Below are 12,102 nucleotides of genomic sequence, written 5' to 3' on the forward strand. Positions count from 1 at the left end.
ATTAGTCTGTTTCTTTCTTATTCCGAGATCACCGTAGGCATCCGATCCAGTCCGTATTAATTTCCAGCGATTATCGTCTACATGATTGCACAGATACTATTTAAACTAAACTGAGCTGGACGATTACATCATTGAATTCAATAATTAAATGCCTTTAACTGAAAATTGAGTGTTTAATCTTGTCATTTTACATTACTGACACACTATTTTCCTATTGGAAAGTTGCTTTGACACAAACTGTATTGTTAAAAGCGCTATAAAGGTAACTGGACTTGACTGAGCCTCAGACTCTCCAGAGTCGTTTGTGATAATGGCTTTAACTATACAGGCGACTAATATTACATATGAGGTGAAAGACGCTTCCTAACATTTAGGCTAATCTATTTTTGTGTGTGTGTGTGTCTCAATTTGAAATAAGCAGCACACAAACACAAAATCAGAGTGGGTCATAAAATATTTCCCAAAACTAAAAAGATGACTAAATGAAAAGGGACACATAATATTTGCATAGTATTTATATGCAATGGTGTGTGTCTGGCCATGCACAGTTTAACATTTAGTTGTAAAGCTGTTTTAAAAGTAAAGGAACACTTAAATTACAATATTGCAAAAGGTGAAAAAACATATGAAAGATCTTCCGCCCCAAAGGCCTTGTAATAACACAATATGGCTCAACAAATACATAAAGATTTCAATCTAAAATGAACAAAGACAAACAGAAACACTTAAACACCATGGAAGAGTTGAGGAGAGAAAGACTGTAAACCCAATGAACATCTTCATTGCTGTACAGAATTAAACACATTTTAGGTACTGTCCAGGTACTTAAGTGAATTATTTCTTTCAAAGTACTGAGTTACTTTTTGTCAGCTAAACTAGAGGCACAACAAAACCAAGCAATAAAATTCATGTCAAAACAATATTTTCTCAGAAACAAGGTGTAATTAATTGCTCTCTGTTTATCTTAGCAAATGTATTACAGTCAGTCAGGGAAATTGTAACCAAAAATCAATCAAACGATCAAACAAACAAACAAACAAACAAACAAACAAACAAACAAACAAACAAACAGTATTTTCTGAAAATAGCTAATCAGCTCTTATGTTTCTTAATGCATTTGCTCAAATAATGCTGACATATTTTTAATCATTTTGAGCAGAAGGTAACCAGGAAGACAAAGGATCACTGCATAGGATAACTGTTATGATAAAATTCAGTTTAGCCCTTGAAATAAAACCACAGTAGCTGGTCTTTCTGTGTCTTCCCTCTTTACTGAGCAGGTAGAACGAGTCCAAAATGCAGAACCAGCATGCCATCCTAAAAAGGGAAAATAAGAAATGTGGGTATTAAGGAATGCAGAATTTACACTACTGTTTAAAAGTTCTGGGTCAATCTTTTTTTTTTTTTTAAAGAAATTAATACTAGTATTCAGTAAGAACACATTAAATGAATAAAAAAAATAAATAAATTAAAAAATTTAAAAAAAAGTGTAAGAATTTTACATCGTCAGTGATGATTTCTATTTGAAATAAATGTTATTTTTAGGAACTTATTCAAAGGATCCTGAAAGTAGTGTATCAGTTTTCACAAAAACATTAAGCAGCACAACTGATAATAATAAGAAATGTTTGTTGAGCAACAAATTAGAATTATTTCTGCTGCTGAAAATAACAATGAAATTACATTTTGATGTCAGATGAACCACAATGGATTATCACAGATTTGAAAATTATTTGTGAAGTCCTTGTTGTTGATGCTTCTAAAACATATACAGAACAAAGCAAGAGATGTCAAAGATTGTAAATTTTCTGCCCTTTTTTTTTTTTAAATGCTATTTTGAGAGACAGCAGCACTTGAAGCTGCAGGTAAGGCTCTAATGTAATGCTGTGTGAAGGGAACTGTGTAAGGCGCCTGTTTTTCACACTTATTAACAGCTTACACAAGGCTCATTCTCTCTAAAAACATCTCAATGATACTGCTACTGACTGAACAATCCTTAAAGGGATAGTTCACCCAAAAAAGAACATTCAGTCATTTACTTACATTTCGAGTTTACAAAGTAAAGTAAAAAAAAAAATTAATGGGGAACAGAAACTCTTTGGTTATCCACATTCTTTAAAATCTCTTCTTTTGTGTTCAACAGAAGAAATAAACTCATACAGGTTTGGAAATATGTGATGAGTAAATGATGACATAATTTTTTATTTTTGGATGAACAAACCCTTTAAGAAATTCTTTGTGCCTCCAGCTGTTTTATTTTTTGCCAAAAAAAAAAAAAAAAAAAAAGCAAAAATATGAAAGGTACATTATATCAGACACCCACCTGCAATGCATGTTTTCCCATGGTGTTAAAAACTTCTCTCAAAGACTGGCATTGCTGAAGAAGATGCTCTCCACACACAACATCAACCTGCCAAATAAAGCAGAATGTAAATGTTCATGTAAGTGATGCAAGTCTGTTTTTTTTTCCTATCTGTCATATCATCTATGCCAAAGCTTTTAGCCTAATCACTTTAGAAAAGTAATAGCACACCTCCCCACAAAACACTGCATGTTTTGAAGTATCATTCCTGACTATAGCACAATGTCAAAGTTGAATACTGAGGAAAAAACCTTCACAAAAATATAACAAGTAATATGGGCAATAGAAATAGGGATTCTTGGCTTAGCAAACATTACTTATAAAAGTTAGAGGTTGGGCTCCAGTGGGTTCAAACTTTTCACTGGATAGCAATGGAGTGCTTTTTCACAGTGACCCTAAAATGCCAGATGGAAATGCATTTCAAGCCTCCATATGAATATACAATACCGCCTCAGTCCCAGAATGATTAGACAATTTTTAGAGTCTAGTATGTGGAGCAGGGCACAGCGGGCTGTCCTGGAGCGAGGCACACAAACCCTGGTGTCTCCTTTTTCACCTCTATCCCAGTAGATGTCCCTGGCACTATGAGGTGTTCCTCACCGGGCCAGATCAGTCTTAGCTAATCAACACTGAGTGCCTGGACGCCAGGAAAAACCCTTAAGCCAGTAATCCAGATATGACTGTTAGCCTTACAACATGCAAGCAGCCTTTACTAACAACTGCTGCATGTGACCATAAAAAGCAAAAATGAGAAGCTTTATAGTATATTTTATATTAGTATATTAATTCTGAATAAAACTTTGAGCTGTCATGGCAACGAAATTGTAAAATTACAATTTTTGCCTCAGTAAGGAGGGAAAATAACTGGTAAATAACATTATTTGTGGTAAATAACATTATGCTTAACCTGAATTGAACACAGAATATATCTTTAAAATGCCCCAAATCACATGTATATATACTATGAACAACAATGAAAATAATGTAAATACATAAGTATATTTCTGTGAAGCTGAAGTATGTGGCTTAAAGTTTAACGTTACACTTTATTTGAAGGTGTCCTTGTAACAGTGTAATTATACAGATAAGTACTGGGTAATATTCATTTCCAACATATACTTACTATAGAGTTAGGATTAGGTTCAGAGTTTGGTTTAGGGTTAGATGCTTGTAATTATGCATACTTAACTCTTATTGCTATAGTAGGTACATGTAACATACAGTATGTAAGAAGGACACTAAAATAAAGAATAAAGTGTTACCAGTTAAAAACATGGCTCTCAAATTGGAGACCTCTGTGTCAGTCTGCAGAAATAGCAGCAGAAATATATATTATATATATATATATATAACAGCACTAGATCTTCTTTTCAAACATAATCACTGCTATTCACAACCACAGACAGTCATTTCTGTGCTCGACTGAGCTGTGGTTCTTTTCAAGGACTCAAATCCTTATCCAGAATTGGGATTAGGGGAAACTAATTAAACAGCAACATGGCAGGACTGTGAAGTGTGACAAGAGTCACTGAAGTGTTGAGAGGGAAAGGGAACATCCTAATAACATCATTTCTTTAATCATACTTTTACATGACGACCTCATTGTGGAAACCCTAAAGACGAGGAGTGAATTTACTGAATTTAGTCTGCTAAGGAGTGAAAAAAGAACAATTTTGCATCAAATGACTCAGCATATCTTTGCTCTGTGTGAAGGATGGTGTCTGATTCATTCTGCCCATCCAGTTAGTATGAATTATTGAGCGACTGACACAGCTGGGGGGTGCTCACCCCACATATCCTTCAGACCTCTGACACTGCTGACCGTCTGAGGCAGGATTTATGCGTCTGGTTTCATGAAAACAAGCCGTTTAAGACCAAGACCTTACCCTTACAATGTTGTTTTTGATTCACAATACACAAAAAGCTGTGGGTGAGAAAGATAAAGGGGAGAAGATCTATATTTCACCTTGCAGTTTTGACTCAGTTCCATCTTCCTCCTGATAAAAAGCTCCACATGACGGACAGTGGCTTCCCCTGACACACGCACATACTTCCTCTCAAGGGGCTTGAGCGTGAAAATATAATCAGGATATTAAAAATGAAAAAAAAAAAAAACCAGCCAGGCCTAAAGCACAATTTCAGCTTAATTCTACACAATGATTCAATTGTATGTGTTAAGCACAAATAATATTGCAATATGTTTCCTGAATATAAACATATAATTACATTTTTTTTAACAAAATACAAAAACATCAATATTGCAATACTGACAAAATATGAACATTACCTTATAGTTTTCAATGCCCTTTTCAGCTCTGTAAATCAAAGATATGTAAAAATAAAGATTAGATGAAACATTAACGGATTACATATTTTGTTTGTGTAACAAAAAAATCAAATAATTTATAAATAATAGGCGGGCATTTACAATTGTGCAAAATCAGGTTTCTCAACCAGGAGGATCAAGAGGGAACATCAAGATAAAAAAAATAACTATTGTTTTTACTGAAGACCATACAGAATATTCTGAAAACGCAAAATGAATCACTGTTAATTAATGTAATTCGAAAACAATCAGTTCTATTGTTTTAAATTTTTATCAATAAAAATTATCAGGTAAATTATGTAAGCCAATAAGAAGGGGCTTTGAATATTGTGTTGGACAATGGGAGGGATTTCAATCAAAAAGGCTGAAAATCCTGGCTTTAAAGAGTCTTTTTGATTTTTTACTGTTTAGCTCCATCTAGTGATGATACGCAACATAACTCATCTAGCATTTAGAAAGATTAACATGAAATCAAAATTTACCCTATTTACTTCCTAATGCATGTTCCAGGTCAGTTTGAACGATTCAGTGGTGCGTGTTATTGCAAAAATTAAACCTGTCTTTGCTTTTATTTTTTTTTTAAATAAAAAGTCAGATGAAAGCTCTAGAAACTGAATGACATCACTGATATACGTATAATCACAAATCAACATTACTGACCCCACAAACTCCAACATCAGAGACACATCTAGCTCTGAGGGAATAGTAAAAACAGACTGAGGCAGCATGTCTTTCTTCTGTCTCTGAGGCAGCTTCACTGGGTATGTAGCTGGAGATGCCACTGAGGGGGGAAAAAAAGAAAGAGAAAAGACTGCATCATAACTACATTAAAATAATATTACTAAGCATCATCTATGTACTAAAATGCACATATATTCAAATAATACACTTCAGGAGAGCAATTGCATGAACAAACCTGGCTTAGGAACGTCAAGCCCTCTCTGTTTATAAAATGCATATATTCGCGACCTTTCATCTGAAGAAGAAAAAACACAACATATTTTCTGTGAAATGCTTCTCACATATATTTTTTAAAAATCACAATGGGACAACAAAAGCGTAACAAGAAAGAGTTCAACATAAACTCCACTAACCTTCTTCCAAATATGGGACCATCTTGAAAACAATGTCTTGTAATTGCCTGTCAGGTCTAAAAGAGAAAAAGGGATGAAATTTTAACTCCCATGCTAAAACATGACCAGTAATTAAACACTAAAGAATATAAGAATCCCTAAAGACCCTGGGACATATGCGAGGCTGTTATTGCTAGGCAGCAGTAATGAGACACAAGAGATGGTGTCGAACATAACAGCTAGGCTAAATCTCTAGTGACAGACCAAAACCAGTAAACAACACTACACCAAAGTTGAAACCGACAAGAACAATATTAATAAAAAAAAAAAGACATAAATAAAACTAAAGTTACCTGATACTGTAGAGTGGCTGTGTCTGGTGCACAACAATTGAGCAGTTAGGACACCTGTTGCTGTAGAAAAAGTGCTTGACAATGCAGCTCTTACAAACTGTGAAGGGGGAAATAAACAGGTGTGATGCCAAACACTGTACAAATGACAGATTACATGAAAATATAAGAAAACAAAATCAATTTATACCACTACATTGGTGGGAAATGTGCACTTACAAGTGTGAAGACACTCTGTGATGGTGGTGGCATCAATGAAAAATCCATTGCAGAGGGCACAGCGAATATAGGGATAAAATTCCCTAAGAGGCAAGGAGCGCTTTAAACAAAACAAACATTAAATTTAAATAAATTAAATATAATATATATACACTAGTCAACATTAGAAGTGGATCAAAACCTTTCATCAAAGTTGTCCTAAAACCGTTCTTGTCTTAGAACAACTTTGATTAACTTTTTGATCCATTTCAAATGTTGTTTTATATATATATATATATATATATATATATATATATATATATATAGTCACAATAAATTAGTAAGTTTAAGTATATAAGTACAAGTAATATTTATACACGTATATTTTATTTACATATAAAACATACACAAACATATTTATTAGTCGATTAATTCTTACATGCGATTTAATAACTTATAGCCTGCAAGTTGAAGTACTTTATAAATAAAAACTGGGTTAATTAGTTGATTTAGTGTAGTACCTCGTCGTCAGGATGTGTTTCGTGAGTTCCCCGGCTGTGGTCGGAGTCACGGCGCTCATCCTCTCCGCTGAGAGCAGCGTCTGTCCGGGAAGACCCACGCGGGGATCCCTCCTCCACAACTCTGTCCACAGTTCCGTCCATAGCGCACTCAAAGAGCGAAGCCCTCAAAACAACTGCAGGAGAACTCCTACGGATGCCTGTCTGCTCTCTGTGGAGTGGGTGGATGACTTCATTCAAGATCAATCGCGAATAGTAAATTTCAGGCACAAGTTTAGAAACACTTCAATCTACTTGTGCACCTTCACGGTGAGCGCGCAATACTCCAGTGACGCAGTTTAATGAGGATAGAATAAAAGTCCTCACAGGAACGAATAAATAAATGGTTAAAAAATATAAAATAAAAATGTATAAATAAAGACACTAATGATTACTGCAAAAAGTATTACTAAATATATGTAATATAAGTAGTTCGCTCATCTACTTGACTCATCCAGACCACAGAATTAGATATTCTGGTTGCATCTGACATTACATAGGCTACTTTATGAAATGGACTATTAAGTAAAAATAATAATAATAATAAAATAATAATAATTTGAAAAGCTTTAACTGAACATACAATTTGTTTTCATGAACTGGATCAACACACAATATTTAGAAAAATAATAAAAATGAATTTTTCCTCGTTGTTAAAATAGAACATTTTGGAAAAACAAAAACATTGTTTTAATGGCTCTGGTGAGAATACATACCACAAAGTCGACATATGTCGATACCTTATAGGACTGTGAACAGTTTATAAGAGTTTTATTGATAAGAGATATTGGACGGCTTAAAGAACGATAAAGCAAAGCTTTCATCGAAACTTATATTACATAGCGGGCTATTTTTTATTTTTTTTAAACCTATGTTTGTGTTAAGTTTTTGTCTTCCTTATATTTAGTATGTATATTTATAAACATTATTAATACGACTGGTGAAATTTCTTTTCGAGTGAAGTTTTTGAATGGAAGTTTTCTGTCCTCTACCGGCGCAAGAGAGGCATGACAGCAAAGATGGCGGCGCCTATGAGCAACGTGGATGAAATTCGTGATAGAGTAATATTGGGGGAATTTGGCGTAAAAAATGTAAGTTATGACCTGTGTGGGATATTTATATAGTGCTCAGTGTGTGTTTATGTCTATACAGACTGTTTCATTGCCGATATAAGTGTCAATTATTTAATAATATAACGTCGCACATTTCATGCAGGTTTCTTCGTACACAAACTGCAGTGATTGTTGTTTATTATCTTTAGATTATAACATAATTATTGTTTATTAAAATGTATTCCTGTAAGCTACATATGTAAGTATTATATCATATATTTACAGGTCCATACTACAGATTATCCAGGAAATTACCCAGGTTACGATGACACATGGGATTTGGGAAAATTCAAAAAGGTGTGTGAGTTACACAAGCTGTCTTTTATTAAAATGAATGTAGTCGCTGCTAAGTCGGGCTTTTTTTAAGTGATTTACAATTTTTTTGTAACTTGTAGAATTTCAGGATCGATATAGTTAATTCGGATGAGGACATGTTGGAGTTTGATATGATTGGAATAGACGCTTCCATCGCCAATGCTTTTCGCCGTATATTACTGGCTGAGGTATGTTTGATGTTTTGTCCGTGGTGTCTGCTTGTATACATGTTATATTACCATCATCATGAGCTGTTTTTGAAACGGGATCTGATAGTCATCTTATGTTTTTTCGCCCTCATCTCACTTGAAAATTAAGGTCCCAACAATGGCCATCGAAAAAGTCTTCATTTACAATAACACGTCGATCATTCAGGATGAGATTCTAGCTCATAGACTTGGTCTTGTGCCCATTAAAGCAGATCCTCGTCTTTTTGAGTATAGGAATCCGGGTAAGTACATTCTGGACTCACAAAATGCTCAATTGTTTTAATTTAAAACAACAGTTAATTAGACAAATGCAACTTATTTGTCATGAGGAAAGTAGTTTATGCCAACACTGACTTAAGTTTATGAAAGACTGTTTATTATTTTTTTATTTTCACATATTAATGTAAATGATAATGTGTGTTGTGTTTATCAGAGGATCAGGAAGGCACCGAAATTGACACAATTCAACTTCAGCTGAAGGTAAAATGCACCAGGAATCCTAGAGCCCCTAAAGACTCTTCAGATCCCAAGGAGTTATATCTCAATCACATGGGTGAGTAAAGTATGCTTTACTTATTTTAATTAAGCTTTTTTAAAAGTCCAAAAATTTCCCATTAGGTTTACTTTATAATCATCCTTTAGTTTTTTTGATCAATTATCCACCCTTTCTCTGGTCCACAAATTCAATAAAAAAGCTCCAGGTTTGCTGTGTATTTTCATAAGGCTGCACAAATGGCCAAATATCATCTTTATGGCTATCTGATAATTAAAATAATCATTTTTAATGAATAATGAATTAATAATAATACTTATAACAATTTATGTCTTACATTTCTTCATTCTTAGATATTAAACTATTAAGCAGAAAACCGAAGGGGGCTCTTAAAGCTTCTAATTTCTGTTTACAACAATCTGTTTTATAACCACTTCTCATTACAAGTGTGCTCCCAAATATTATAAGTGACCCAAACTCAGAACTAAAATGCTGGATCATGAGCTGCTTGCGTTTAAATGAATGCAGAGCTGCGCTTATCTCTTATTAAATCACAGCTTTTGAAATTTGATATTCACAATAAATGGTATCACAGCTTAATCCGTTTTGTTTAAATTATTCGTGCAGCCCTACATGCAATACAAAAGATGTAAGGCAGAATGACAGTTTCAGTCACCATTCACTTTTCTTGTGTGGAAAAACAGATGCAATGAAATTAAAAGGTGAGGTGGCTTAGACTGACTACCATCTAATTGTGTGTTCCAAGCAAAAAGTACAAGTTTGAAGCAACATGCATATTATTTGCTAACCATGACAAAACATTCTGATTATCACTGTCCTGTTTACAGTATTTCACTTAAGTCTTTTTTGGTTTCAGTCTACTCGGGTGACATAAAATGGCTCCCAATTGGAAACCAAGCTGATGTGTTTGCAGATGCCAAGATTGGCCCTGTGCATGGGGACATTCTCCTGGCACAACTTCGACCAGGGCAGGAACTTGATATAGTCATGCACTGTGTCAAAGGAATAGGTAATATAAGAGGCTCCTGAGGCCTGACCAAATAGATCTTTGATTTCCAGTGAGCCATATGTATTTTAGTTAGTTATTATATAACTCCAATGTCCAGTCCCTATATAAACTGTGTGATTAACTAGAAAGCTTTTTTGCACATCACAGGCAAAGATCATGCCAAGTTTTCTCCTGTGGCCACTGCAAGCTACAGACTTCTTCCTGAAATCACATTATTACAGACCATTGAGGGAGAACAAGCAGAGAGGCTAAAGCGCTGCTTCTCACCAGGAGTTATTGAGATACAGAATGTGAACGGTAGGACTGTTTCGCTGTATTCATGTTTAGTCTTGATATTTGGTACTTTTGTTGTTGTATTATGATGTAATGATGATGAATTTCAGGGAGGAAGGTGGCTAAAGTTATCAACAGTCGTTTAGACACATGCAGCAGAGAAGTTCTTCGGCATGATGACTTGAAGAACTTGGTGAAACTGGGCAGAGTGCGGGATCATTTCATATGTACGTTTGCAACTAAACGCATTGAGTTAAGTTTGTTTGATGATTTACCAAATGCATTGTCAAATCTCCCTTCTGTGTCGTCTCTTTAGTCTCAGTTGAGTCCACGGGGATCCTCTCTGCCGATGTCCTGGTTACTGAGGCCATTAAAGTCCTCATCTCTAAGTGCCAGAAGTTTCTCACAGAGCTTGATGCGGCAGAAATGGACTAGATGGAAGAAAATAAGGCCAGTCACACTCATCCTATAGCTTTGAACGAAGTCATGGGATTGGTTTGCTGACACTGTACATAGCTTTTAAAGCTTTAGCTAAAGAACTCCTTTCACAAGTGTGAATTCATACAAATTCCAGTGAGCAACTTAAGGCCGTAAGAGCATTCTGGATATTTCTTGACATTCAAGTTTATTTGTTTCGTTTTAGCCAAGTTAATCTGTTTTGTTTGAGATGTCCAGCTATAACAAAACATAAAAATGCAAGTCACATATTTCACACAACATATTTTGTGACATATTTATGTTTTTCCATGTATATTAAACTTTTGCTGTTGACAAAATGACCTGTTGTCTATGAATTTTCATCTCTGTAGTGAACATCTGAACAAAGCACTATGAGTGTTTATATTCTTTAAAATCGTAATTTAAATAAAATAAAATCTAAATTGTATCAATTTAATACACTTTAATCTTTAAGTTGTCAGAATTTAATCTTGACCTTTAATGTTTTTCTTGAAATTTTGTGACTTATTCTCATTTAGGGTCATGGACATGTCTAGACATGTCTGTCGAATGTGCATACAAAATTTCTATTACAATTATGATATTTAGACAGTTTGACTAATTTGATTATATTTGACAGTTTGATTTTGTTTAATTTCTTGACTACCCTAGCAGGTTTGGTTTTGGTTTATTTGGCTGATGCTTTTATCTGAAGAAACCTACACTGCATTGAAGGTGTACATTTTTATTAGTTAATGCATGTTCAGTCTGCTAGGAATCAAACTCATGATCTTGGCATTGCTAGTGCCATGCTCTGTTCTAGCTTCAGGAAAGCACACAAAAGTGCTTCCCCATCCTTTTTTAAATGTTAAAATGTTTTTTTTTAATGTTTAACATTTAAAAAGTTGTTTTTTTCTATTATTATTATTATCATTGTTGTAATTTGAGAAATATGAATGTTAAATTTTTGCTGTTTTTACCAGGTTAGTTTTTTACAGTATGATTTTTTTTTTTTGTGAATTGTATTGAATCCAGTTAGTCGGTTTGACCACCCACCATTGCTCGTACTCCGATTTTTAACCTAGTAAGACAGCAAAACTGTTAGAATAACAATGTAATGTTTCTGGTCAGGTCATCATTCTTTGCATGCATATACTAGATTTTTGTTTCCGTTTCTTTTGGATCACCCATCTTCATAGTTTCCACTTAAGAAAAAAAGGGCTAAGCATTGTCTAGTTTTAATTTGCCAGCCAGCTCTGCTCTCTATCAATGAAATCAAATGCCGTATCTTGGAAGGAATGGTGATAGAGGCAATCAATTCAGTCTTCAGAAATGTACTTAGATTAATTAGACGTACTCCTCTTGA

At 34.3% G+C, this 12,102-nt stretch overlaps 2 protein-coding genes across 2 annotated transcripts; one reads left to right on the plus strand and one right to left on the minus strand.

The window, feature by feature from the left end:
* Window positions 1–939: 939 nt before the first annotated feature.
* pcgf6 (polycomb group ring finger 6) lies at window positions 940–6,973 on the minus strand. The gene is made up of 10 exons (XM_058795588.1): window positions 6,831–6,973; window positions 6,331–6,430; window positions 6,115–6,211; window positions 5,783–5,838; window positions 5,605–5,664; window positions 5,349–5,469; window positions 4,650–4,677; window positions 4,329–4,427; window positions 2,324–2,410; window positions 940–1,317 (listed from the first exon to the last, which is right to left on the minus strand). Exons 1-10 carry the CDS (start codon window positions 6,969–6,971, stop codon window positions 1,270–1,272), a joined length of 837 nt encoding a protein of 278 aa, XP_058651571.1. The 5' UTR covers window positions 6,972–6,973; the 3' UTR covers window positions 940–1,269.
* A 28-nt stretch (window positions 6,974–7,001) lies between these two features.
* Window positions 7,002–11,182, plus strand: polr1c (RNA polymerase I and III subunit C). The gene is made up of 10 exons (XM_058795587.1): window positions 7,002–7,136; window positions 7,830–7,957; window positions 8,204–8,275; window positions 8,374–8,481; window positions 8,612–8,744; window positions 8,936–9,055; window positions 9,873–10,025; window positions 10,173–10,322; window positions 10,409–10,525; window positions 10,615–11,182. The coding sequence occupies exons 2-10, from the start codon at window positions 7,874–7,876 to the stop codon at window positions 10,731–10,733; spliced, it is 1,056 nt and encodes a 351-aa protein (XP_058651570.1). The 5' UTR covers window positions 7,002–7,136; window positions 7,830–7,873; the 3' UTR covers window positions 10,734–11,182.
* Window positions 11,183–12,102: the final 920 nt, after the last annotated feature.

The sequence above is a fragment of the Onychostoma macrolepis genome, chromosome 13 (genome assembly GCF_012432095.1).
Source record: "Onychostoma macrolepis isolate SWU-2019 chromosome 13, ASM1243209v1, whole genome shotgun sequence".
Lineage (NCBI taxonomy): Eukaryota > Metazoa > Chordata > Actinopteri > Cypriniformes > Cyprinidae > Onychostoma > Onychostoma macrolepis.

Bases quoted from the DNA above. Each gene is read 5' to 3' on its own strand.
- polr1c (XM_058795587.1), top strand. From the start codon at position 7,874: ATGACAGCAAAGATGGCGGCGCCTATGAGCAACGTGGATGAAATTCGT. The intron at 7,958-8,203 runs GTAAGTTATGAC...ATATATTTACAG, and splicing joins GGGAATTTGGCGTAAAAAAT to GTCCATACTACAGATTATCC. The intron at 10,526-10,614 runs GTACGTTTGCAA...TCGTCTCTTTAG, and splicing joins AGTGCGGGATCATTTCATAT to TCTCAGTTGAGTCCACGGGG.
- pcgf6 (XM_058795588.1), bottom strand. From the start codon at position 6,971: ATGGACGGAACTGTGGACAGAGTTGTGGAGGAGGGATCCCCGCGTGGG. The intron at 5,839-6,114 runs GTAACTTTAGTT...TTTCTCTTTTAG, and splicing joins CAGCCACTCTACAGTATCAG to ACCTGACAGGCAATTACAAG. The intron at 4,428-4,649 runs GTAATGTTCATA...TTCACGCTCAAG, and splicing joins AGGGCATTGAAAACTATAAG to CCCCTTGAGAGGAAGTATGT.